This window comes from Xyrauchen texanus, chromosome 6 (assembly GCF_025860055.1).
Source record: "Xyrauchen texanus isolate HMW12.3.18 chromosome 6, RBS_HiC_50CHRs, whole genome shotgun sequence".
NCBI classification, from domain to species: Eukaryota; Metazoa; Chordata; class Actinopteri; order Cypriniformes; family Catostomidae; genus Xyrauchen; species Xyrauchen texanus.
Window position 1 is genome coordinate 14895130 of NC_068281.1, and position 25247 is coordinate 14920376.

The 25247-nt window shown below is 37.0% G+C and overlaps 2 protein-coding genes across 5 annotated transcripts in view; one reads left to right on the forward strand and one right to left on the reverse strand.

Moving 5' to 3' along the window:
- Positions 1-3919, forward strand: part of arhgef18a (rho/rac guanine nucleotide exchange factor (GEF) 18a) — a 55629-nt gene extending 51710 nt beyond the window's left edge. Inside the window, exons 19-21 of one of the 3 annotated variants that reach the window (XM_052128476.1) lie at positions 1663-1921; positions 2087-2146; positions 2804-3919. In XM_052128476.1, coding sequence (XP_051984436.1) covers positions 1663-1921; positions 2087-2146; positions 2804-2970 — 486 coding nt within the window. In that variant the 3' untranslated portion in view covers positions 2971-3919. Of the gene's footprint in view, positions 1-1662; positions 1922-2044; positions 2147-2803 lie in introns of all 3 variants that reach the window. The other 2 variants (XM_052128475.1, XM_052128474.1) reach the window with 2 other exon arrangements.
- Positions 3920-4451: 532 nt separating this feature from the next.
- Positions 4452-24291, reverse strand: LOC127644994 (signal peptide peptidase-like 2B). 2 transcript variants are annotated; one of them, XM_052128482.1, is made up of 15 exons: positions 24193-24291; positions 20060-20173; positions 19232-19414; positions 18628-18717; positions 18404-18543; positions 17069-17211; positions 16888-16984; positions 16684-16800; positions 16515-16596; positions 16311-16385; positions 14966-15028; positions 14748-14847; positions 13978-14055; positions 13582-13817; positions 6199-6338 (listed from the first exon to the last, which is right to left on the reverse strand). In XM_052128482.1, the coding sequence occupies exons 1-14, from the start codon at positions 24238-24240 to the stop codon at positions 13636-13638; spliced, it is 1512 nt and encodes a 503-aa protein (XP_051984442.1). In that variant the 5' UTR covers positions 24241-24291; the 3' UTR covers positions 6199-6338; positions 13582-13635. The 2 variants fall into 2 exon arrangements, with proteins under 2 accessions (XP_051984441.1, XP_051984442.1); XM_052128481.1 differs by lacking the exon at positions 16311-16385 and having other exon boundaries at positions 4452-6338; positions 13657-13817.
- Positions 24292-25247: the final 956 nt, after the last annotated feature.

Here is a 25247-nt window from a genome sequence, read left to right on the forward strand (position 1 = left end):
GCCGAGAATGCCGGAGAGCCAAAGTAACCAATCAAATTTGTGAAGCTAAAGTGTATATTCTGTTGTGAAGCTGAAAAGCCAGTGTAATCCTCTACAATGACCATTATTCATGACACCTATTGGTGTGGATGCAGCATAATACAAAATCAAATGTTTTCAATTACTAACAAGGTGAGGGTATTAGGATGAGATTTATGGGAGAATTATGACCTTTAGGGTGGGCATGCAATAAATTCTCATGTTTCGCACTCCTACCAGGGGATACCATGTAGGGGCTTGGTCCTTTAGCCATATGATCAGGGTGGGGGGTGTCAGTATTTTCTGGGGGCACATGGAAAATCTAGTGGGACAGTGCCCAGCCCCCAGCATGCCTGACAATGGTTGCTAATGCCATTGTAGAAATAGCTTATTGCAGGCATATTTGCCACCCAGCTACGGGTGGAACAAAACTGTTTAGAAGAAGCAGCCTTTATTTTGTCACACATTATTTAGTTTACAGTCATAATTGAATATCTTCAAGTGAGAGTACATTATTTTAAACTTTTTATGTATTTTTTCCAGACTTAAACTGTTGGTAACACTTTACAATAATGATCTATTCATTAGATTTAATATATTAACAGTGATTCATTTTTTTCTTTTACATCTTTTATTAATCTTCGTTGATATGAATTTATCAAAATACTATTATATGTTAGTTCACATTGCATTAACTAATGTTAACAACTTTTAATGTACAAAATGTTTAATATATGTGGTAATTAACATTAACCAAGAATGGTAAATACTGTAAAAGTATTTTTACTTTGTAACTATTGTGTTAAATAATGTTAACAAAAACAAAATTGTAAAGTGTTTCCAAAATATTTTTTACAGTGTAAAAAATACTCTACAACTTTTAAGACAGGGTTTCGCCAGAGTGAGATTTTGATCGAAATTCCAAATAATAAAAAAAAAAGATTATAATCGTCAAAATGTGTAATTTTTTTCACCCTCATGCCATCTAAACTGTGTATGACTTTCTTCTGTTAAACACAAATTAAGAGAAGAATATCTCTGGGGTCTTGTATCACCTTGAAAACGTTTATTTTGCGATAACCAGCGGACTATACATTACCGCTTATAGTTCTGTTGGTTTATTTTACCGTCTGACTGCTCATTATGCATCTTATTACAAGACTACTTGCCAATTAAATAAATAAATGTACATGAAACATTGATTTTAGTTGTAATGATTTTATGAGCTTGTAGAGATCGCACAGTTATCCCAGAAGTAGGAAAGATGGCTTGCAATACTTGGATGAGCCATCTGATACGTGGATGTGCGGTTGTTACTGAGAAATATCAGATTGCTAGATGGCGCCATTGACCAAACAGAATAGAGTATTTTAGAGAGCTGTGTAATGATATACAATAATGATGAGTCACTTCATTTCTTAATCACTATATTTAGAATATTACTTGAAATCTCAGGAGGCACTTGTATTAAGATAATCTAGTTATTGGGTTCAGCTGGAAAGAAAATAGGCATCTCCTTTTTTAAGCTGATGTGTTTGTTCCGTGTTATATTTTGAATCAGAAAAAAATCTGGTGTTTTCTAAGAAGTGTAAATGCATCATCTTGCCAATTTGACACAATCTGTTATATTTGCTCCCTCCCTAGATACTTCCCCCCTACCCCTTATTTAATGTGGTTCCTCCTGGCTTCGATGAGAGGCCTCCCCTGGTACCACCACGCAGGGAGAGCATCACTGTGCAGACCATTAAGACAGAAGTCCCCATCCATCTCATTAGCACTACCAACCAGTCACACAAAGCCAGCTCCGTCCAACAGAAGATCCCCACCAAGTTGGCCGCCAAGCCAAAAGGCAAGGAGAAACACAGCAAGCACAAGCTCTCCCACCAGAGCACCAACAGTGCTGGTAAGAAGTGTTCATAGAACTCCATCACATTAATGTGTGAGTGTGAATACCCAAGTAAAGGTAAAGCGGTATTAGCAAGATGTAATTGATTTTCATAGCTTGAATGTCTTTTCACACTTTTAGCTGGTATAGAGGTGTCTCAAGTACTTCCAATCAACGTTGCAGGAAAGGAAGGAGGTAGTTTGAGAGCCATGAGATCCAGCAGCCCCCACAAACTCCATCCAGGTATTATCTTTTTAACTCTTATCTCACTTTACATTCATCTTCTGTCTTTCTTTGAATTGGTAATTGTTTCTTGTTTCTGGGATTTGTTTAACTTTAAATTCTTCTTTTTGTGTTTCTTTGCACAATATGTGTCTTTGTTTAATGCAATGCTATTTTACTCACTTAAAGACCCCATGAAATTGCTTGGCGAGTGAAGTTTTCCTGTGCTGACATATTTCCTTTTGAAACAGGTAGTTGGAATGGATGTATTGAAGAGGTCATCCCTTTTTTTTTAAAATATAAGCAATAGCTTCATTGAATCATTCAAGATTTGATTCTTGCTATTGCTAGTCAGTAGTAGTGAGTAATGAGTTGGTGCAAGATGTGTCATCAATATTTGCGGTCTGTTTTTACCAGAAGAGAATGTCTGTATTTTAAATTTGTATATCTGCTTAAAGTGAATTTTGTCAATAATTAGGAGTGCACAAAGCTAACAGATACAGACTAAAAACCACAAAACTCTAATTTTGATTTCATGGGATTTTTAAACTGTTGTTAATTTAAGTTTAAAGTTTTAAGGTTACGTTTTTTTGTTGCATATTGTTGTAAAATATAATCTAATATATTACAAATATAATCTAATATATTACAGTCTCTATTGCTGTGATGTTTCTGCAGATATTTTTATCCAACCAGAGAAGTTATCCCGCTCTGTACCAACTCATTCAACAAACACAACCAGGAAGCATAACCTCAGCGCACACAGCCACAGCATGCACACTACCCTCCCGGGGCACCTCAAAACCAAAGACAACACGACTGCAGAAGACATTTTTTTCTTTTAGTGTCCCATGGGATCTACAGACTACATCAAGGATGCACATAGATTGGTATTTCGCTAACATGACTTGTACGCTTGTGTTATGGGATACTTGCATAAGCACATTTTAAGTAACAATATCATGCAGATTGGGAACCGATTTCTGTTTTTACTGTGTTTTTTTTTTTTTAACAGTTAAATTGGAAAAACATATATGGGGATAGTAAAAAAAAAAAAAAAAAAGCTGATTTAGGAGGAATGATCCTTCTTATGGAGGTCCTTAGCAGTCTATTGCATCTGTTTATGGTCGCATGTCACTGTTGAAACAATTTGTGTGTCTTAAAAACCAGCAGTTACAACAGTGCATGACTTAAAATCTTTTCAGCTGTGCATTGCAGAACTCTCTTTCTCTTAACTTGACATTCCTGTAAATAGCTGTTTTATTAGTTATTTATATACTACACTGGAATGTCTTTGCATTCCTTCATGTTATCAAGAGTATCTCAGATGTGACATTTAAAAACTTTTTGGTGAAATGTAAATTAACTTTTGAAGTTTCCCTCCAGTCTCTGCACAGATTGAACTATCTTTTAAATAATGTTGCATTCCTGTCCACTGGAAAATACTGTTATAAGGAGAAAATATTTTATAGTGTTTTAGAAAAAAGTAGCCTTGATTTATTCATGATTTACTAATTGTGTCCATTGACGGTTGCATGTTACTCATTTTTATTTTTCCCCTCATTCCGGTTCCATTGAGCTGGAACATGGCATAGCTTCACTGGAACATATTTTGTTTTATCCTAAGAAATGCAAATAACACTGTCTTAACTGGAATCTGTACATTGTAAATAGTTAATAGCAAATACAGCCTTACTGAGAAAGTAAAATGTTGCACTTTTCAGTGCTTGTCATTTGCGTAATTACATGAACAAACATCAAACCTGTATACTCAGTTTTGCTCATTTTTTTAATTCAAAAGAATACAGATTTAAAAAGACTGACTGGAATTTTTTATTTTTATTATATTATTATTATTGTTGTTTTCAGTCTTTAGAATTGCTGTTTGACTAAAAAAAAAAACTCCAGTGATTATCTCAGGAGATATATTCATAAACACACACACACACACACACACACACACACAGTCATGCGATCTAACAATAGCCTGAAGATAGTATTCATAGTAAATCTTTGAACCAGATGAAACAAGTACAAAAAATGAAACACTGAACGTGGTACAGTCACATTCTAGTAACAGTTCCAGGTTCTAACCACAGCGCTCTGATGTGTGCCAGTTCATGTGAATCAACTATGAAATCGGATTTACTGTTTATATATATATATATATATATATATATTGCTTCCCTTTTAATGTGGGAGGGATCTGCCAAGAACTCCACTTCTCTGTGTATATGAATGGTATTTTACTATTCAGGCTTGTTAGTGAATGCCTTATTCTTCAGCAGTATTCCACAAGTGAAATCAATCACATTAAACCATCACAATACACTGCAAATCACTTGATGCATTATTCCTTTAATATGTGCACTCTTCAAGTTTTCAAAACCACACTTTAACACTATTAGCATACGATCTCTAATAAAACAGAGCTTCATGTCTCTGAAGATTAAGAAAATAACTCATGACCTCCTGCAGGAGTATGAATACATAGTCATTAATAAAGATGTCACTGATATCTAACTTGTCCACATGATTATTTCACATGACTCAATATAAAGACTGAGACAATTTTAATGCAACAGGGAGGTGTGACACTTTTTCAATAGAATTTATGCATAATAAATTACTTCAAGAGATAGTTTACCCAACAATGCAAATTCTGTCATCATTTACTCACCCTCATGAGGTTCTAACCCTGTATCACTTTTTCCAATGGAAGACAAAAGGAGATATTATGCCGAACGTTAGCCTCAGTAACCATTCACCATAATTGTGTGGACAAATTATGCAATGAAAGAAAAAAAAAAAAAAGGTTTCAGTGGCTAAGATTCTGCTAAGCATCTTTTCTGTTGATGATAGAATATTCATTTTGGGGTGAGCTGTCCCTTTAAACCATTTGATGGGGGCGAATCAGAGCAAAACTTTAGACTAAAAACAACTTGAAAATAAAAATAAAAGCACAAAATTCAGAAATACTAGAAAATAGATGGACAGGAAAGTATCTTTGTAAACTGCACTTAAGTTCTTACGTTGCATTGCATCAAGTAAATTGCACATTCTAAATACATTGTGTCCTTTTATTGAGCCATAGAATAAGATATTTAAAATGCAACTAAAGCAGAAATCTAATTTCAAACCAATATAAAAGTTCTTGTTTTTGAGAAATGATGTGGCCTTGTTTTACAGTACCGCTCTTAAATATTCAGAGTACCTCAACCAGTCCAAAGCACTCAAATCTCAGAGCCCTGTCCTGAAGATGAAAATAATGAAACATTATCCCAGACACCTCAGCCTTGGTTCTTATTAGCAAAGTATTTAAGAGGATGGGATACTTCAGCGCTCTTATGAAAAGGACTGAACCAACCAGTTGTGTTATTTACAGGAAACCAAGTATCAACATGAATGAATAATTAGGGCTTTTCAGTGAGCCCTAATTAAAAATGTGACATTTCTGGAAAATGTCTAGCTGCGCTACGTTTCATTTACTGAGAGATTTTTAACACTGACAAACAAAAAATGAGAAAACAAAATAAAAAACACACACAGCCAGACCCAATAGAGATCACTGTGTAGAAGATGAAAGCTGTCCATTTAAAGCTCTCCTAAAGGGATAGTTCACCCAAAAATAAAACAATTGGCACCTTCATATTGTTCCATTTCTGTTTATCTTTTTTCCATACAATGAAAGTGAATGGTGACTGAGGCTAACTAACATTCTGCCTTACATCTTTTGTGTTCCAGAAAAGAAAGGAAGTCAAATGAGTTTAGAACAACATGAGGTGAATGATGAATTTATTTTTGGGTGAACTATTCATTTACTAGCATCCATCATGAACTGAAGCAGATTCATGTTGGACGAAGCACAGCTGATGTTGTTGCGTTCTTGTGTCTCCATGGCTTTGGTTCAAGCAGACTGCCAGCTTCCAAAGGCTTTAAACAAATATTGTCACTTTTCCTCTCTGTAAAGCAAGTGCACTTAAAAGCTATAACTGACTTAAAATTAACAAGAAATTAGCATCCTTTGAGTCTTTTGTCTTTATGTAGTAGCTGCATCTTTAAGATGCGAAACGTCATCTTGGGCTGGTGGAGGAGGTTCCTCACACTGATTGGTCATTTCAGAGTCCTGCGCCTCTGGATTGGACTGGGGTTCAGCTATGGAATCTCCCGTGGTTTGGGTACAATTAATTTGTTCCATCACAATTGGAGGAGGCTGAAGAATAAACAGAATTATGATCAATAAAGAGGAGAGTTAATCTAACATTACTTTGCATATGTCATATCTTATACTGCATATTATTATGCAAGAACATATTAATATATAACCTGTACAGTAATACCACTAGAATTACTCGAGACATGATTAATGATCTTAAAGTAGCAGTTTGCAACATTCTGTGGTCAGATACAGTATGTGGTCAAATCAGAGAAAGCACTCCTCACAAAGAGGTTTTGCAATTTAAAGCAGCAGAAGAATGTTTAACACTCATCTGATCTATGACATAGTGAGGGAGCAGAGAAGAAAATATGTAATTTTTCTCTAGATCATAAAGGAAATCACCACAGATCAACTAAGAACTAACAAATCTCCAGGATGATTATCTGATTAAAAGTATGAACACTGTTAGCAAAAGAACTGCGATAAATTAAAATTAAGCACAAAAAAAAAAAAAAAAAGAGACTCTCAGTGAAGAGAGAAAATGATATAAAATGGCAAAAGTTGAATTTGAATATCATAAGCTCCAACTATGCTTCTCATCTGGAACGTGGATGAGCACGAGGTGCTTAAAGACTGGTTTCACGTGAGTGTTGTGCGATCCATGGAGAATCACATGCGAGACGTGCTCTGCTTAATCCTACTGTATCTCTGGAGCGTGCAGGTGCAGGTAATCCCTTGATATGTGCGCTCTGGTGACAGGATAGCACAGAACACATCACATCATGCGCGATTAAACTGAGCTTCCCTCGATATTGTGGTGTAGACAACAAAACTTATGCGATCCATTTGAATTCTTCATGAGACTTTTCAATTTTTAAGCACTATGTAGAAACTCAACCATTTCAAATGGCTTCAGCACTGACATTCTGAACAGCTCTGACAATGGAAAACACCGGCTCTTCACCAGCATCCATTACAACACTTCTCACGTCTACACATCAACAACACCCGTACTAACATTTTTAACATTAAACTGTAACAGAATTTCTCATTACAACTGTGGAATTTGTATTAGAAAAGTTACCTCACCACTGTAATGAGGAGACATACTTTGTCTTTCTTGTGATTATGGCATTACAAATGCAACTGGTAAACAATGAAAGAAATATCGTGAACAAAAGGGCATGTACAAAGCGGAATAAATTATTAACAAACTCATGTGTACAGAGACGGATTAACCACTGGGCCGATTGGACCGTTGCCTAGGGGCCACTAAACCCAAAGGGCCCCATGCTCTAAATCAATATTTATTTATTTTGAGACATTTATTATAAATTCACGTAAATTTCAGCCTTATGTGAGATGCCATTTGTTCAGCTAAATGCGTGCTGAACTACAGCAGATCCAGCACAGGCACTTGAGTGCGTGCTCAGGGAATCTGCATCTCAAAGATGTAGCACATTTATTTGAAGAACTACAGAGAACGGTGTCTGATTTACAAATGCTTTCAAATACAAAAATAAGGTGCAGTTCACCCTAGAAGTACAAAGCTGATGGTTTAAATTCATATAAGCGACAGAATTCGTGCAACAGTATGGAGGACTTTAAAATTTTTAATTTAAAGTTAAAAATTTAAACTTTAATGATAAAGCAAGCATTTAAAGTTTAATGATATAGCAAAACTGCCTTAATATCCTAACTGTGTGCACAGTAATACTTTGTTATAGGCTATTTGGTTAACCGCGAGAGTTCACGAATGGTTATTCTGTCATCTGTTGGGAATCAAGAAAGTTTATTGCTTATATCCATTGATGTGTCAAAAACAATCTCAGATTAGCAGGGAATAAAGTGCACAGTGAGCTATAAGCCTATATAGCACAATACATACAGTTGAAGTCAGAAGTTTACATACACTTACATACACGACATTAAAACTACAGATTTCAAATAAGCAAACTATAGATTTGGAGAGTGGTTAAAAAATTAAAGTCATTTAGGACATCAGCTTTGTGCAAGGCATGAGTAATTTTTCCAACAATTGTTCACAGACAGACTGCTTCACATTTAATTGAATATATCACAATTCCAGTTAATTGGAGTCCACTGGAGGTGTACCGTGTATATATTTTAAGGCCTACCATCAAACTCACTGCCTCTTTGCTTGACATCATGGGAAAATAAAAAGAAATCAGCCAAGACCTCAGAAAAAGTCAGGTTCATCCTTTTGAGCAATTTCTAAATGCACCATGTTCATCTGTACAAACAATAGTACACAAGTATAAACACCATGGGACCACTGTGAGACACATTCTGTCTCCTACAGATGAATGTATTTGTGTGTGAAAACAGCAAATCAATCCCAGAACAACAGCAAAGGACCTTGTGAATTTGCTGGGGGAAACAGGTACACAAGTATCTATATCCACAGTAAAACTAGTCCTATATTGAAATAACCTGAAAGGCTGCTCAGTAAGGAAGAAATCACTGCTCCAAAACCGCCATAAACAAAAAAGCCAGACTGTGTGCAAGTGCACATAGGGACAAAGATCTTGTCCTTGAAGAAATATCCTCTGACCTGATTATTTGGTAACTATTTGGCCATAGTTATGTTTGGAGGAAAAAGGGTGAGACTTGCAAGCTGAAAAACACCATCCCAACCATGAAGCATAGGGGGTGGCAGCATCATGTTGTGGGGGTGCTTTGCTGAAGGAGGGACTGGTGCACATCACAAAATGGATGGCATCACGAGGATGGAAAATGATGTGGCTATATTGAAGCAACATCTCAAGACATCAGTCAGGAAGTTAAAGCTCAGTCCCAAATGGGTCTTCCAAATGGACAATGACACCAAGCATACCTCCAAAGTTATGGCAAAATGGCTTAAGAATGACAAAGTCAAGGTACTGTAGTGGCCATCACAAAGCCCTGACTTCAATCCGATTGAATATTAAGAACTGAAAAAGTGTGTGCGAGCAAGAAGGCCTACAAACCTGACTCAGTTACACCAGTTCTGTCTTAAGAAATGGGCCAAAATTCCAGCAACTTATTGTGAGTAGCTTATGGAAGGCTACCCAAAAAGTTTGACTAAGTACAAACAATTTAAAGGCAATGCTACCAAATACTAACAAAGTGTATGTAAACTTCTGTCCCACTGGGAATGTGATGAAAAAAATAAAAGCTGAAATAAATCATTCTCTCAACTATTATTCTGACATTTCACATTCTTAAAATAAAGTAGTGATCTTAACTGACCAAAGACAGAGAATGTTTTCTACAATTAAATGTCAGGAATTGTGAAAAGTTCAAATGTATTTTGGCTAAAAAGTATGTAAACTTCTGACTTCAACTGTAGGCCTTCAAATGCTAAAATCACATTCAAGTCGAACAAAAATAATGTTGGTCACTGCCTGCAACATAGGAAATGAAAAAAATGTATAATTCTGCCCGGGCAGGTTCACTTTCCATGAGGCCGCGAATGATACAATTCATGGGACTTCTTCGGGATCTTGTGTAATTATTGTCACCAGAGCAAAAAGGGGGAAACATTGGCTCACTGTTTTATCAAGTGCTGAAATTTTGGCAGGTGGAAAAATAATCTGGAATCATGTGTAACATTCACATGAAGTCCTCTTTGAGACACGAACTTCATCAGAATGTCGATTTGTGACACCAGCGCTGAAAAAGCTTGATGCAGCGCAACAAATAATGAAACAGAATACGGGTGTCTCAAGATGCGTTAATAAATATTGACGTTCTTTTTAACTTAACGGTGTTAAAAAAATGCAATGGTCCTGCACAACGAATGCAGGTGTCTTGAGATATGTTTATAAATATTAAAGTTCTTTTAAACTTATCACAATGTCTAAAAAAATACAACGGTCCTGCGTGGTACGCTGAAAAAAGTGAGTTGTGGCACAACAACCAAAGATGTCCATCCAGTGCATGTTCACATAGCCTAGAAAAACTATTTAAAAACAGCACAGACACACGTGTGAACAGCCCGTAACTCGCCCTATAGCCTACTTGAAAAACTGTCCCGAACCTGGCCCAAAACCTGAAGGTCTCTCGGGTAAACACGTACAGAATAACCAAATAGTGATGTTGGTATTTAAATACAGGCGCCGTGCACATCCCTATTAATAACACATGATTTTGGATCAGTTCATAATTAAAAATATACATATAATTGGCCATGTAAGAAATTGCTCCAAACCTTACTTCCGTCAATTTTAAAAATCCAACCAAATCTGCAAAGTGTTCTGTATCGCAAAAAGGTGAACATGGTCTCGTCATGGGGGGGCCTCCATGGTGTACTGGCCCATGGGCCTCTCAGTACTTAATCCATCTGCATGTGTACTATTTTAATATATTTCCTGCTCTGATGATGTTTGAGATAAGGAAACAATCTGGCCTGGTTTGGCATCAGATATTCCTATAATCAAAATGATTCCCAAATCATTAAGTTTCTGGTAAAAGGAAAGGAAAATCTGTTTTGGAGTAGGAAACAAACATTTCCTCTATAGAAGCACAGTTCCCAAATGTGTAAAGTGGTTTACTTATGAATATTATAACTAGGCCTATAGCAATAATGTGTTAAGTTAATTTGACTTCCCAGTACACCTTGAAGTACAATAACTAATCAAGATCCTCAGATGATCAAATAAATCATATTCATTACAAACATGAAATGCAACTACATATCTTTAATATTAATTGCAATTACACTAAAAAAAAATGTTTTAATAAAAACTGCATCATGCATGTGATGATCATGCATGGCAGCCACCACTGAAGACCATTTTTGACCCAGGAAAACCCTGGAGAAGAATTTTTAATGTGCAGCACATTTTTAACCATTTCAAAATTAGTTATTAGTAATTAGTCACAATTACATTTGAACAAAATGACATTAACTTTAGTTTTATATTTTGCATTCTTGTTTATGGAGACAAAAAAATAGCATTTTGTATGACTATGCAGGCGTGTGAAAGGGGGGCTTGACAGAAAAAGTTTGGGAACCACTGATCTAAAGGATAAATTTGGTGTGTATCAACTCATACCTTAATTCCAATTTTGGTTGTTTTAACTCAAATGTATTACAGTCTGTTGCCATGTTGCTGTGGTTTTAATTTAGTTTAAATTAGTCAAATTGGCAATTGTTTTTTGGCAATCTTCAAAATCCCTAGACAATCTTTTGAATTTGTGAATCCTGCATGTGTCTATACATTTTCGGAGAGGGGAAAATGCTGCTTTTTGAATTTACACAAATCCAATCTCTTTCTTCTGGAGGCAACATATTTTCTTCTGCCACAGATATTAATAAAGCCTTTTAAGAATTCTATTTCGATCTTTATAGGTCCACGGCTACTGATAAGGACATTAGCAACTTTGTAGAGCCATTAGAACTCCCTAAATTGATGAGTGATCCAAAAGACTTTCTTGACTCAGATATTACTTTGGAGGAGCTTGTTGAGGTAATTAAACAAGCTTGCCATCAGGTATGGCACCGGAGCCAGATAGTATAGAATTATTTAGATCTTATGTCAGAACTCGCTCCACATGTTAGAAGTTTATACAGAGTCATTAAAGAAAGGTGAACTACCACCAACCATGACGCAAGCCCTGATCAGTCTCATTCTTAAAAAGATAAAGACCCAAATGAGTGTAGAAGTAATCATGCAATTTCCCTGATCCAGCTAGATGTGAACATTTTGGCTAATTGATTAAGTAAAGTAATTACATCTATTACGCATATAGATCAAGTGGGGTTTATTCATGGTCGCAGTTCTTCTGATGATATTAGACATTTTATAAATATTAAGTTGTCAGCAGTGAATGATCAGACCCTAATCGCTGCCATCTCACTTGATGCCGAGAAGGCATTTGATAGGGAGGAATGGGACTCTCTTTTTAAAGAGTTTGGAAATGTACAGGTTTTTGAACACTTTTATTGGGTGGATTAAGTTACTTTATAAACAACTGGTAGTGGCAGTACAAACTAATGGATTGATTTCATATTATTTTTCTCTTGGTAGAGGAACACGGCAAGGCTGTCCTCTCTCTCCTTTATTTATGTCTTGCCCTGAACCATTTGCAACTGCAAAAAGAAAAGGAGGATGATTTTCCTGGCATTGTAGCAGGAGATATGGTGCATAAACACTTTAAGCAGATGAGATATGTATATGATATATATATATATAAGTATATTATATTAAAAAAAGAGAATCAATAATAATAATAATAGGTAATAGCAAATCCATTCTCTTAAATGAAAATGCTCTCATCATTTACTCACTCTCATGCCATCCCAGATCTATGATTTTCTTTCTTCTGTAGAACACAAAGATTTTTTTAAAAGATTATTTCAGCTCTGTTGGTACTTACAATGCAAAATATTGATTTGTTTCTCACCCACAACTATCATATAATTTCTAAAGATATAGATAGATTTAATTACTGGGATCATGTGGTTTACTTTTACACTGCCTTTTTGAGGTTCAAAAGTTTTGGTCACCCTTCATGTTGTATGGACCTACAATGCTGAGATATTCTTCTAAAAATCTTAATTTGTATTCTGCAGAAGAAATAAGTCATACACATCTGGGATGGCATGATTGTGAGTAAATTCCATTTTTGGTTGGGCTATTCCTTTAGTTTACAGCCCTCTACTTAAACAGTCAATATCATGCTGGAAGCAGGATAATGTGCATTTTCATAGGACAAAGATTTTCATATAGCCTACAGTTACAGGCTCTCTGGGATTTTTGCTGTATGTTTCTAATTGTCTGTGAAATGAAAGGATGAAATAAGCACTTAAAACCAAAACGATCACCAAATGTGTGTTAGTGACAATTACACATGATTGGAAAAGACAGTTTTATTTTATTAAAGTTTATTAAAAATTAAAATTGTCATCATTTACCAGAACTCGCTCTCATGTTGCTCCAAACACATATGATTTTCTTTCTTCAGTGGATCACAAAAAGTAATGTTAGTTAAAATGACAGTCTCAGTTGACTTTCACTTTCATTGTATGTAAAATAGACGCAATTAAAGTGAATGGTGACTGAGACTAACACACTGCCGAACACTGCTTTTATGTTCCATGAAAGAAAGTAAGCTAAATGGGACTGGAGAAGCATGAGAGTGAGGGAATGATGACTTTTCATTTCTGGGTCAACTATCCATTTAAGGTATAATTTGAGAACACTGAACCTATCCTTTTAAAGAAAACACCCACAGTAAAATGAGAGAAAAATAAGAGCAGAACAAAAACATGTGGGTGGTTTTACTCAACTGTAAGTCTAGAAACTGTACATAACCCTAGAACGTTTCCGACCGAAGAAGGCACTCATATCAAACTGGTATTCACCACAAATCCACTTCCTGTCCAGAACAAAGGCAGCTCCTTGCGCCACAGAGCCACAGCAAGGCTGGTGAGGAGTGTGCAAGGCACCAGGTAAAGGAGGGCAGGCTGACCCATCTCCATCAGAGCCAGAGCCACAAATGTGATGAGCAGGCCGATGCCATAGCCTAAACAAAGAGAGATCACTGGTTAGATTCACAATTTTTAAGTGATAAGCACCATGTAATATAATATAAACATTCTCCTCAATTTCAGTGAACTTTCAGTGATTTTTTTTTTTTTTTATGTTAGCCATGCATTATAATTTAAAGGTAGTTAATGTCTTACCAATAGTGCAAGCCAGGAAGTATATTCGAGAAGTCTGCATGAGAATGTCAAATCTGTGGCAATATGCTACAAGCAGACCTTGGGAAACAAAATATAGAGGAATGCATTGTTGTTGTTATCATATTACAATCAAGCACAAGATGAACAGGAAGAAGGAAAACACAACAATAGTGGAGTCTGGGGAGCTCAGCGAATATTGACGCTGACTACCACCCCTGGAGTCGCGAGTTCGAATTCAGGGTGTGCTGAGTGACTCCAGCCTGGTCTCCTAAGCAACCAAATTGGCCCGGTTGCTAGGGAGGGTAGAATCATATGGGGTAACCTCCTCGTAGTCGCAATTTGTGGTTCTCGCTCTCAATGTGGCACGTGGCAAGTTGAAGCGTGGTTCGGGGAGAGTAGCATGAGTCTCCACATGCAGAGTCTCCACATTGTCATTCACAGTGAGCCACATTACATGATGCAGGGAATGACAGTCTCAGAAGTGGAGGCAACTGAGACTTGTCCTCCGCCACCCGGATTGAGGTGAGTAACCGTGCCACCACAAGTACCTACCAAGTAGTGAGAATTGGGCAGTCCAAATTGGGAGAAAAGGGGATAAAAAAAAAAAACAATACTGGAGTCTGATTTCAACAATGATCCTAGGAACCTCAATGTTCTATTTTCAGTTTGGACAAGCAGAGTCTGAATTATATTGTCTTATTCCTGCCATGCACCCTGGAAATGATCAGTTTTTCATCATGCAACTGATGAAACACCAATAGTGACATTACCTGGTACCAAGATATCCCCAAAGCCCAGTAGAGAGAAGGGCCTGTCACACAGGACCAAAGGAGATGCGTTTAACCTGGGCACTTTCAGCACCATTGGAAGCTAGCAAACAATAATGCAAAGACAAAGCTCAGAACCTCTGAATTCAACTGAAAATTATCACTAAAATGGATTTTAAAATATTGTCACTGTTTAATTATTTATATTAAAAGAAAAGTACCTTTTCATGTGAGGAGGAATTGGAGGGTCCAGTCGCCACCTCTACCATGATACTTTCACCACTCTGCACAAATATAACAAAATACAAACCATATGTTTAAGTCAACATGAAAAGGCATTCACGACCCATCTCATTTTTGTAACAGGACGCATGTCCAACTGGAATGAATAGAAACATGAAAAGAAGTCTTGATGTGACAGGTGGGCAGAAGGATTGAATAAGACAAAAACAAAAGTAGTTTTAGAGGTAATGTAAAGGGGTAAGGGATGTGCAAGGAGGAGGCGGGAACTGGCTAAACATTCAAAGTTTAATGATAATACTCAACATAAACAAACACAGACACACATGCAGTGTGGCCACGTGCATCTCTCTCCCTCTCAAACTGGCCTCTCTGGCTTATCTCTATCCCCCTCTCGGCTGATTAGCCCGATCCAGGCCTGGCCCTCCTCCTCGTCGTAAGTTCAATTTTAAAATTAAGGTTACATTTTAATGAAAGATTAAGACAAAACTAAATTTTTTGGAATAATGTGCACCCAGGAATCTTTCACAATAAGACCAGAAACCTTTTTTTTTTTTTTTTTATATATATTAAGAAATAAAAAAAATTATTTCATGTTGACTTGAATTAGAATAAGATAATTTTACTCATTTCAGTTCAAAAGAATAGTTCAGCCAAAAATAAAAATTCTCAATTTAATTCTCATGCCATCCCAGATGTGTATGACTTTTTCTTCTGCGGAACACAAACAAAGGTTTTTAGAAAAATATCTCAGCTCTGTAGGTCCATTCAATGCAAGCTCCAAAAGCATAGAAGTGTAGCATACAAGTAATTATTACAACTACAGTGGTTTAATCTGTCTTCTGATCGATTTAATTGGTTTTGGGTGAGAACAGACCAAAATGTAACTTTTTCACTGAACATCTTGCCATTGTATTCTTTAGGCACGATCATGATTTCAAGCTCGATTACACCTCCTATTGCTTAATGTTTGAGCAGATTGCTATGAAAAGTAATTGAGCTTGAAATCATAATGCTGATATCAAGATTTATAATGAATAGAGTTATATTTTGGTCTGTTCTCATCTAAAACCGACTCCGATAGCTTTAGTAGAGTCTTTTGGGTTACATTCATGCTGTCTTTATGTGCTTTTAAGAGCTTCAAAGTTTTGGGCACCATTCACTTGCATTGTATGTACCTATAGAGCTGAGATATTCTTCTACAAATCTTCTTTTATGTTCTGCAATAGAAAGAAAGTCATACACATCTGGGATGGTGTGAGGGTGAGTAAATGTTATTTTTGGGTTAACTATTAACTATTTTCTAATAACTAGAAAGCCTCATACCTCAGTTAAGAGTGGGGTAATGAAAACAAAAAACACATCATACACAAACAGGACGACCAGCAACAGAGTGCAGGCCTACAAAGAGAAGAGAAACAGATTGAAAAACCTCATTTCCGTATGATAAGGATGTCATGGTGGTAATAAAACTGAAATCACATGGCCAATACCAGAATCAATGCACCTTTCTTTAAAGGACCAACTCACCTTGAAAGTGGGCAGTCTGATTGTTTTTAGCATGTAGAGGCAAAATGCGATACCTAATGCATCCTGAAGCACCCATGCCCACCTAGAGAACATCATTTTGACATGAGATACTGTAATGCTGCTTTAAGGGTTACAAACGAAAGAGGCAAATGGTTTTAAATATGCTTACTGGTCTTCATTGCGGAAAACTCCCCAGGTGACACTAACTCCTACGCAGAAGGCCGAAAGCAGCAGCATGCGCACCTGTGGCCGCTTATGGCAGTACGGCAGGTTATTCTCAGGTATCCTATCAAAATTCAGACATTTACACTTCCATCAATACAAATCTAAAAACTAAGAATCTTGTCTAGTCTTTGTATTTCACATCTCTAACCTGCATTTCCCGAAGGGTATTCTTCGTACAATAGGCCAAAGACAGCTGTACAGACCGACAGCTGATGCCGAACAGAATGTAGCTATAGACATATACACTGCCAGGGAGAGAAACTCTGTCAAGTTCAGGATAAGTACAGTCAGTTTGTTGAACGACAGCAAGTCTTGAAGATTTTATTTACCCAAGTGATCATAGAAGAAATACAAGAGCACCAGCATAGTGCAGCACATGACCACAAATACACAAATCATGACAGGAGTGACGTCAACTGTCTCCTCATCTTGTTTCTCGGCACTGTCATCTCTCTTGTGCTTCATGTAACGTCTGCAAACACACACTGACAATCAGTCAAACTACTGCAGTTTCTCACAGATGTGGGTTTAGTTGACCAAATTATGTATTACTCTTCAAGTTTTTTGGTTTTGATCTGTATTACTTACCTGCTTACCTCCCAACCTGTAGTTCCCAATACAGCTGGTTCACCCAGAAATTTAAATTACATTGTCATTACTCACCCTCATGTTGTTCAAAACCTGTATAACTAATTTTCTTCCATGGAACACAAAAAGAGATGGCACCATTCACTTTCATTGTATGGAATAAAGATACAATAAAATGTAATGAGTGACTGAAGCGGTCAGTGCTTAAAGGGATTGTTCACCCCAAAAATTTAAATTCATAATTTCCTCCCCTTTATGCCATCCCAGATGTGTATGATTCTTTCTTCTGCAGAACACAAAGATTTTTAGGTTGAATATCTCAGCTCAAGTGAATGGTGACCAAAACTTTAAGCTCCAAAAAGCACATAATGACAGCATAAAAGTAATCCATACGACTCCAGTGAATCTATATCGTCTAAAGCGATCAAATTGGTTTTGGGTGAGAACAAACCAAAATATAACTCCTTTTTCACTATAAATCTTGACATATGCGGTCTCCATGGCAATCATGATTTCAAGCATGATTATAATTCCTAGTGCCATCCAGCACTCTACAGCAGAGTCAAGCACTAGGAAGTGTAATCAAGCTTGAAATCATGATTGTACCTAGAGACTGCAACAGCAAGATGTACAGTGATATTTTGGTTTGTTCTCACCCAAAGCCGATTTGATCGCTTTAGACAACATTGATTAAACCACTGGAGTCCTATGGATTACTTTTTTATGCTTTTATACTTTTGTGCTTTTTGGAGCTTCAGATTTGTAGTCACCATTCACTTGCATTTTAGGACAAACAGAGCTGAGATATTCTAAAAATCTTTGTTTTCTGGTGAAAAAAAGAAAAACTTATGGGATGGCATGAGGGTGAGTAAATGATGAGAGAATTTTCCATTTTTGGTGAACTATTCCTTTAACATTTTGCCTTACTTCTGATTTTATGTTCCACAGGGAAAAAAGTAATACAGGTTTGGAACAATAAACCTCATAAAAGACAGGTTGGGTGAGTAAACACTGAAATAATCTGCATTTTGGGGTAAACTTTCGCTTCAATGGCACAATATTACAATGGTACTCACTTTTTAATGTCCCTGCTGCCAGCCCAGTATCCTCCAACAGCTACAGTGCCAACTGCCATCAGGAAGATGATCACCATATTGTAATCTATCACTGGTTCATAGGGTGCATACATGGCCACCTGCCTGTTTTCCCCAAATGTCTGGAAATAAATAAAGAGAGATGCCTTTATAACTTTGCTCGACAGGGATGAGACTTAACACAATCAGCTCCAGTGAAACATTACCTTCCTGATGTCCAGCATGTCTTTATAGCTGAGCAGAGCCACTGGGATGCTAATCTCCTCATACTGAGACTTGTTCCCCGATGGCGGTGTCTGCAAATTATTTACACAAAACAAAGCTCATTTATACCATGGAGCTCCAAAATACCTGGAGAGAGCTATCCATTAGCATCCCCATTCATATCTATGACTGTGATCAGCTAGCGCAGTGTTCCCAGAAAGCTAACGAAATGGAGGCTGCCATCTTTCCTCATGGGCCCTCAGTTCCAGTATCGGGTGTCACGTGACTGATCGCTCATCAATGGGAATAAATAGTGGAACATTTTAATCAATGTCATGCTTTTAAGAGCCCATCAAAAATTTATGTAATTCAAGTATTGAAATATATAGTTCTTGGAAATGTTTTCTTTTTTTCATAAAACGCGGCTATTTTTGCATGGTCGTCTATGGAGAAACATGCTTTTTGCCATCGGGTGATGTAGTTCCAAAATCTACCAGCAGGTGCTAACAGGGACCTGCTAACCAGCCAATTCTTGACCCACTGATTTATACATTATATGTTTCAACAAACAACCATTGCTCCATTAGTGGTGATTTAATGTCTTACAAGTCTATCTTTGCTGACGATCAGAAGTCCCTTGGCACCGTTGATCTGAGCCAATCTGACTTTCTCATAGAAAGTACAATTTCCTCTCATCACCATTAGGATACTGTTTGGGAAGCCACCCTCAGGTACATCCGAGGGGGAGCACAGCGCAGAGGTGGTGAGATCAAAAATCTGCAGCCGCACCTGAACAACAAAAAAACAGCAATGGAAACCACTACTGTAGAAAGATGAGTAGCAGCATCAAGGTACTAAACCTTATATTGCCATTTCCAGACAAGGATGAGATTGCATTATAATATTCAGTTATTTTGATGATTACAATTGCACAGATTATTTCCAAGTCAGCTATGCAAGCTGAGACACACATCTAAACTTAAAGAGATCAAAAAGAGTTCAATTGAAAATTCTGTATTAATTTACTCTGTCAGGATTTTCTTCTGTGGAACACAAACAGAAATATTAGGCAGAATGTAAAGGACTGACAACCTCAGTCACAATATTCACTTTCATTGCAACTCTTTCCCATACAATACAAGTGGATGGGGACCGAGACTGAACACGCTGTCTAACATCTCCTTATGTGTCCATGAAGGAAAGAGTAAACATGACAGAATTTTTATTTTTTAGAGAACTATTACATTTTTTAAAGAACCTAATACAAAATTATTGATCATCAAGTTACATTTCACATAAAGCAGGGGCATTTGTTGGACATGAGGGCTGACTTCACTATCATGTAATTGTTAAGATTTGAATTAGGGCAATGGGAAGAAAAAATATAGATAACAGATTAAAATTGCGAGTATAAAATGTAAAATTGCAACTAACTGCTTTACTGAGATCCTGAGGTAGTCGAGCCCACTGGGAGTTGAAGAAAATGCAGTAATCTTTGCCTTTGCTCCCCCATTCACTGAAATGTGCCATTCCATATTCACCTAAAACCTGGGAATCAGATATGACACAGATACATTTTCCAAAAATAAGATAAGTGTATTTCCATCCTGGTCTGCAATAAAAAGTCTTGTTACAGACATGCAGTGTCCTATGTCCTATCTTTTGTGTTACATGAAAGAAAGAAAATCATATGGGTTTGAAACAAGATGAAAGTAAACAAAAGAAATCACATTTTGGGGTGACCTATCCCTTTAGATTTATTCTGTATTATTATTATCAATTTAATAAAGACTAAAATATTAATGCTGTGTACTCTAATTATTAAGTCTAATGGTGCCAAAAATTAACCAGGGCTCAGGGCAAAAATGTCACAAAAAGTGACAAAGACGTCACAGATATTTGTATAAGGGGGTAAAAAAAATGCTCCTAAAGTTTCAATTCAGTTTCTTTGTTTGTTTAACATTATTAATATTTGAGACATTTCATGATATTCTATTCTACAGTGAGGGAAAATGTATTTGATCCCCTGCTGATTTTGTACGTTTGCCCACTGACAAAGAAACGATCAGTCTATAATTTTCATGATAGGTTCATTTGAACAGTGAGAGACAGAATAACAAAAAAAAAAGGATCTTGTCAATGATCAAAGCAGCTGGGACCATAGTCACCAAGAAAACAATTGGTAACACACTACGCTGTGAAGGACACTCCACGTGGTGAGATCTTGCATGGAGCCCCAGACCGAGGGAGATTGACAGTTCTTTTGTGTTTCATCCATTTGCGAATAATCACACCAACTGTTGTCACCTTCTCACCAAGCTGCTTGGCGATGGTCTTGTAGCACATTCCAGCCTTGTGTAGATCTACAATCTTGTCCCTGACATGCTTGGAGAGCTCTTTGGTCTTGGCCATGGTGTAGAGTTTGGAATCTGATTGACTGCTTCTGTGAACAGGTGTCTTTTATACAGGTAACAAGCTCGTTACCTGTATAAAAGACACCTGGGAGCCAGAAATATCTGATTGAGAGGGGGTTGAATACTTATTTCCCTAATTAAAATGCAAGTAAATTTATAACATTTTTGACATGCTTTTGTCTGGATTTTGTTGTTGTTATTCTGTCTCTCACGGTTCACATTAACCTACCATTAAAATTATAGACTGATCATTTGTTTGTCAGTGGGCAATATCAGCAGGGGATCAAATATGTTTTCACTCACTGCATGTATAGGCATGAACTTGTGAATTATTTGCAGCTACTTTTCGGTGTTGATTTCATTTTATAGCCCAAGTAAAATCATTGTTTTTTATTTATTAATTACATACACACAAAATATTACCATCGTAAAGGTAAGAATGCCCCTGAAAATCAATTCTAGTAGGTAAACAGTGCCCTTTAACACTTAAATGCATTGGGGTTTCACCCAACATTAACATATACATCGGGGCTTTAGTGCCTTTTAGTGCTTTTGTGTATATCTATCACAAAAGGATCTACAAAATTTGATATGTAAACTTAAGTGCACCCAGAAAGTATTCACAGCGCTTCACTTTTTCCACATTTTGTTGTTACAGCCTTATTCCAAAATTGATTAAAAAAAAAACAACAACAAAAAAAAAAAAAACACATGTACATAAGTATTCACAGCCTTTGATCAATACTTTGTTGAAGCACCTTTGGCACCAATTACAGCCAAGTCTTTTTGAATGTGATGCTACAAGCTTGGCACACCTATTTTTGGGCAGTTACTCCCATTCTTCTTTGCAGGACCTCTCAAGCTCCATCAGGTTGGATGAGGAGCATCTTGCACAGCCATTTTCAGATCTCTCCAGAGATGTTCAATCGGGTTCAAGTCTGGCCTCTGGCTGGGCCACTCAAAGACATACACAGAGTTGTCCAGTAGCCACTCCTTTGTTATCTTGGCTGTGTGCTTAGGGGCGTTGTTCTGTTGGAAGATGAACCGTCGCCCCAGTCTGAGGTCCAGAGCACTCTGGAGCAGGTTTTCATCAAGGATGTCTCTGTACATTGCTGCATTCATCTTTCCCTCAACCCAGAGGTCCCGGACTAGTGTCCCGGTTCCTGCAGCTGGAAAAACATCCCCACAGCATGATGCTGCTGCCACCACCATGCTTCACTGTAGGGATGGTATTGGCCAGGTGATGAGAGGTGCCTGGTTTCCTCCAGATATGACACTTAACATTCAGGTCAAGAAGTTCAATCTTAGTTTCATCAGTCCAGAGAATTTTGTTTCTCATGGTCTGGGAGTCCTTCAGGTGCCTTTTGACAAACTCCAGGTGGGCTGTCATGTGCCTTTTACTGAGGAGGCCTGATTGGTGGAGTGCTGCAGAGATGGTTGTTCTTCTAGAAATGTCTCCTCTCTCCACAGAGAAACGCTGGAGCTCTGTCAGGGTGACCATCAGGTTCTTGGTCACCACCCTGATGAAGGCCCTTCTCCCCCGATCGCTCAGTTTAGCCAGGTGGCCAGCTCTAGGAAGAGTCCTGGTGGTTCCAAACTTCTTCCATTTACGGAAGATGGAGGCCACTGTGCTCATTGGGACCTTCAATGCTTCAGAATTTTTTCTGTACCCTTCCCCAGATCTGTGCAGCAATACAATCCTGTCTCTGAGGTCTACATACAATTCCTTGGACTTCATGGCTTGGTTTGTGCTCTGACATGCAATGTTAACTGTGGGACATTATATAGACAGGTGTGTGCCTTTCCAAATCATGTCCAATCAACTGAATTTACCACAGGTGGACTCCAATCAAGTTGTAGAAACAGCTCAAGGATGATCAGTGGAAACAGGATGCACCTGAGCTCAATTTTGAGTGTCATGGCAAAGGCTGTGAATACTTATTTACATGTTATTTCTTTTCGTTTTTTATTTTTAATAAATGTGCAAAGATTTCAAACAAAATGATTTCACATTGTCATTATGGGGTATTGTTTGTAGAATTTTTAGGAAAATAATGAATTTAATCCATTTTGGAATAAGGCTGTAACATAACAAAATGTGGAAAAATTGAAGCACTGTGAATACTTTCCAGATGCACTGTATGTATTTTCTCAGGAAACATTTTGAGTCTAAATACTCACAACTTACTAAATGTCAGTATTATACCCAAAAGACAACAGACAAATCATACTGTTCATGTGTTATACTTGCTATAGTTTACTTCCACGTTGCGACTTCATCAAACAGCAATGACATATGTAAGTCAATCACTGAAACATCTGTGCCACCTTGAGTAACAAATAACATGTATAATATGTATGTGTACAGTACACACATATGGAATACTGATAATTTACCATTGTCAAACAGAAATTAAAAGTGATATAGTAGTCATGTATGATATCCTGTGAAAGTAAACTTAGGTAGAAATTAAATAATCATAAAAATATGGAAAATGTATGGAAGTGCATAAAGTAACACTATTACATATACAAGTTATTTAATGACACTATACACTTTTGGGAATAAGCATATATATATATATATATATATATATATATTTGTAATTTTCCAGTATTCATAAGAGGAATGTTGAGGAATACTAAAGAGGACTCCAAAAAAAAATGGAACGAGGTCCCAGGACCCTAAAGACCCGAGGTCTGCATTAAAGGGTTAATTTTTAAAATGTTTATTTCTGACACTGGTGTGAATGTTGGAAAAATACAGATTGCCTTACTCTTACGCATCCAAATAAATAAGTAAACAAACAACAACAAAACGGTTTCATATCTTACTAAATAAATATCTACAATAAAATTCAGTATAAAGCTTTCTAATGTAATGTCATCTCTTCTTGCTCGTTTTAACAGTGTTGTATATTCGACTCATTATGACAGCACAAAGATAAGTGTAATGTCAACAGAAGTGCTCGTGGATTCGTCGGCCCCAAACATGCACGAGCACAAACTGGAATCCACCGCAAGCTAACCATACAAAACATGTAGATAGTTAATCACTGGAAAAAGAAACACAACACATTGTGTACGAATCTGCTGAAAACCAACAACGTTAAAACGAAGATGGGCTATTCTGTGTCGGTGTACATGTACTACCTGTTTCATCAAAAGTGCTGCAAAAACGAGACTTGACAAAAATCTCATGATGCCTAATAATTGTTACCGTCTCCCCCATCGGTACAGCCTTACTTCGCCTCAACCATCAGGAGTTTATGCACTTCCCGCCCACATTCTGCAGTACGTTTTTGATTGGTTCACTTCATCCACTTCTGAACCTTTACTCTTGACCGGTTGGCTCTTGCTCCAATCAATAAATGTTTGGCCACGCCTTCACCCGAAAAAAACGTCTGAAACGTTCTTGGTGACGTCAGATCCTCCGACGCGAAACTGCCAGTTTAACTAATTAATTAGACTAATTTATGATAGTCCGTTGATGTTTTTTCCCCTTACTTTTGTTGTTTTTCTTTGTTCAAGATCTATTATGATGTGTGTGCCTATAATAATGTGTATACATGTTCATAATATCAAATGTTAAAGTTTATTCTGATAGGCCTACTATCCTGAAGAAAATAAATAAATAAATAAACAAATATATAAACGCATCAATAAATAGCCCCCTTTTACAAAATGCAAAAAGGGCAAGTGGCTGGATTATTTAAAAGCAGAATTTGGGCATCCATATCTATGGACAGCATTTAATTTATCTGTAAATCAACAAATGGTGTCATGATAGGAGAGGATTTTAAGGACAAAATTGTCAACATATTATTAACATTTACATTTATGCATTTGGCAGACGCTTTTATCCAAAGCGACTTACAGTGCAATTATTACAGGGACAATCCCCCCGGAGCAACCTGGAGTTAAGTGCCTTGCTCAAGGACACAATGGTGGTGGCTGTGGGGATCGAACCAGAAACCTAACAGTTATTAACAGTTATTATCTGATTAACAGTTATGTCAAAAGGTCACAAATGTGATATTTCAACACACTATTAGATTAATTAATTAATCTAATTAATTATTATTATCGAATTAATGGCACAATTCCATACAGACCACATTCAAATGCGTTCACGAGACATCATGGAACTTCGTTTTTTCTGGATACTTTTAATAAATATTAAACAATATAAAAACTAAATTAGTCCA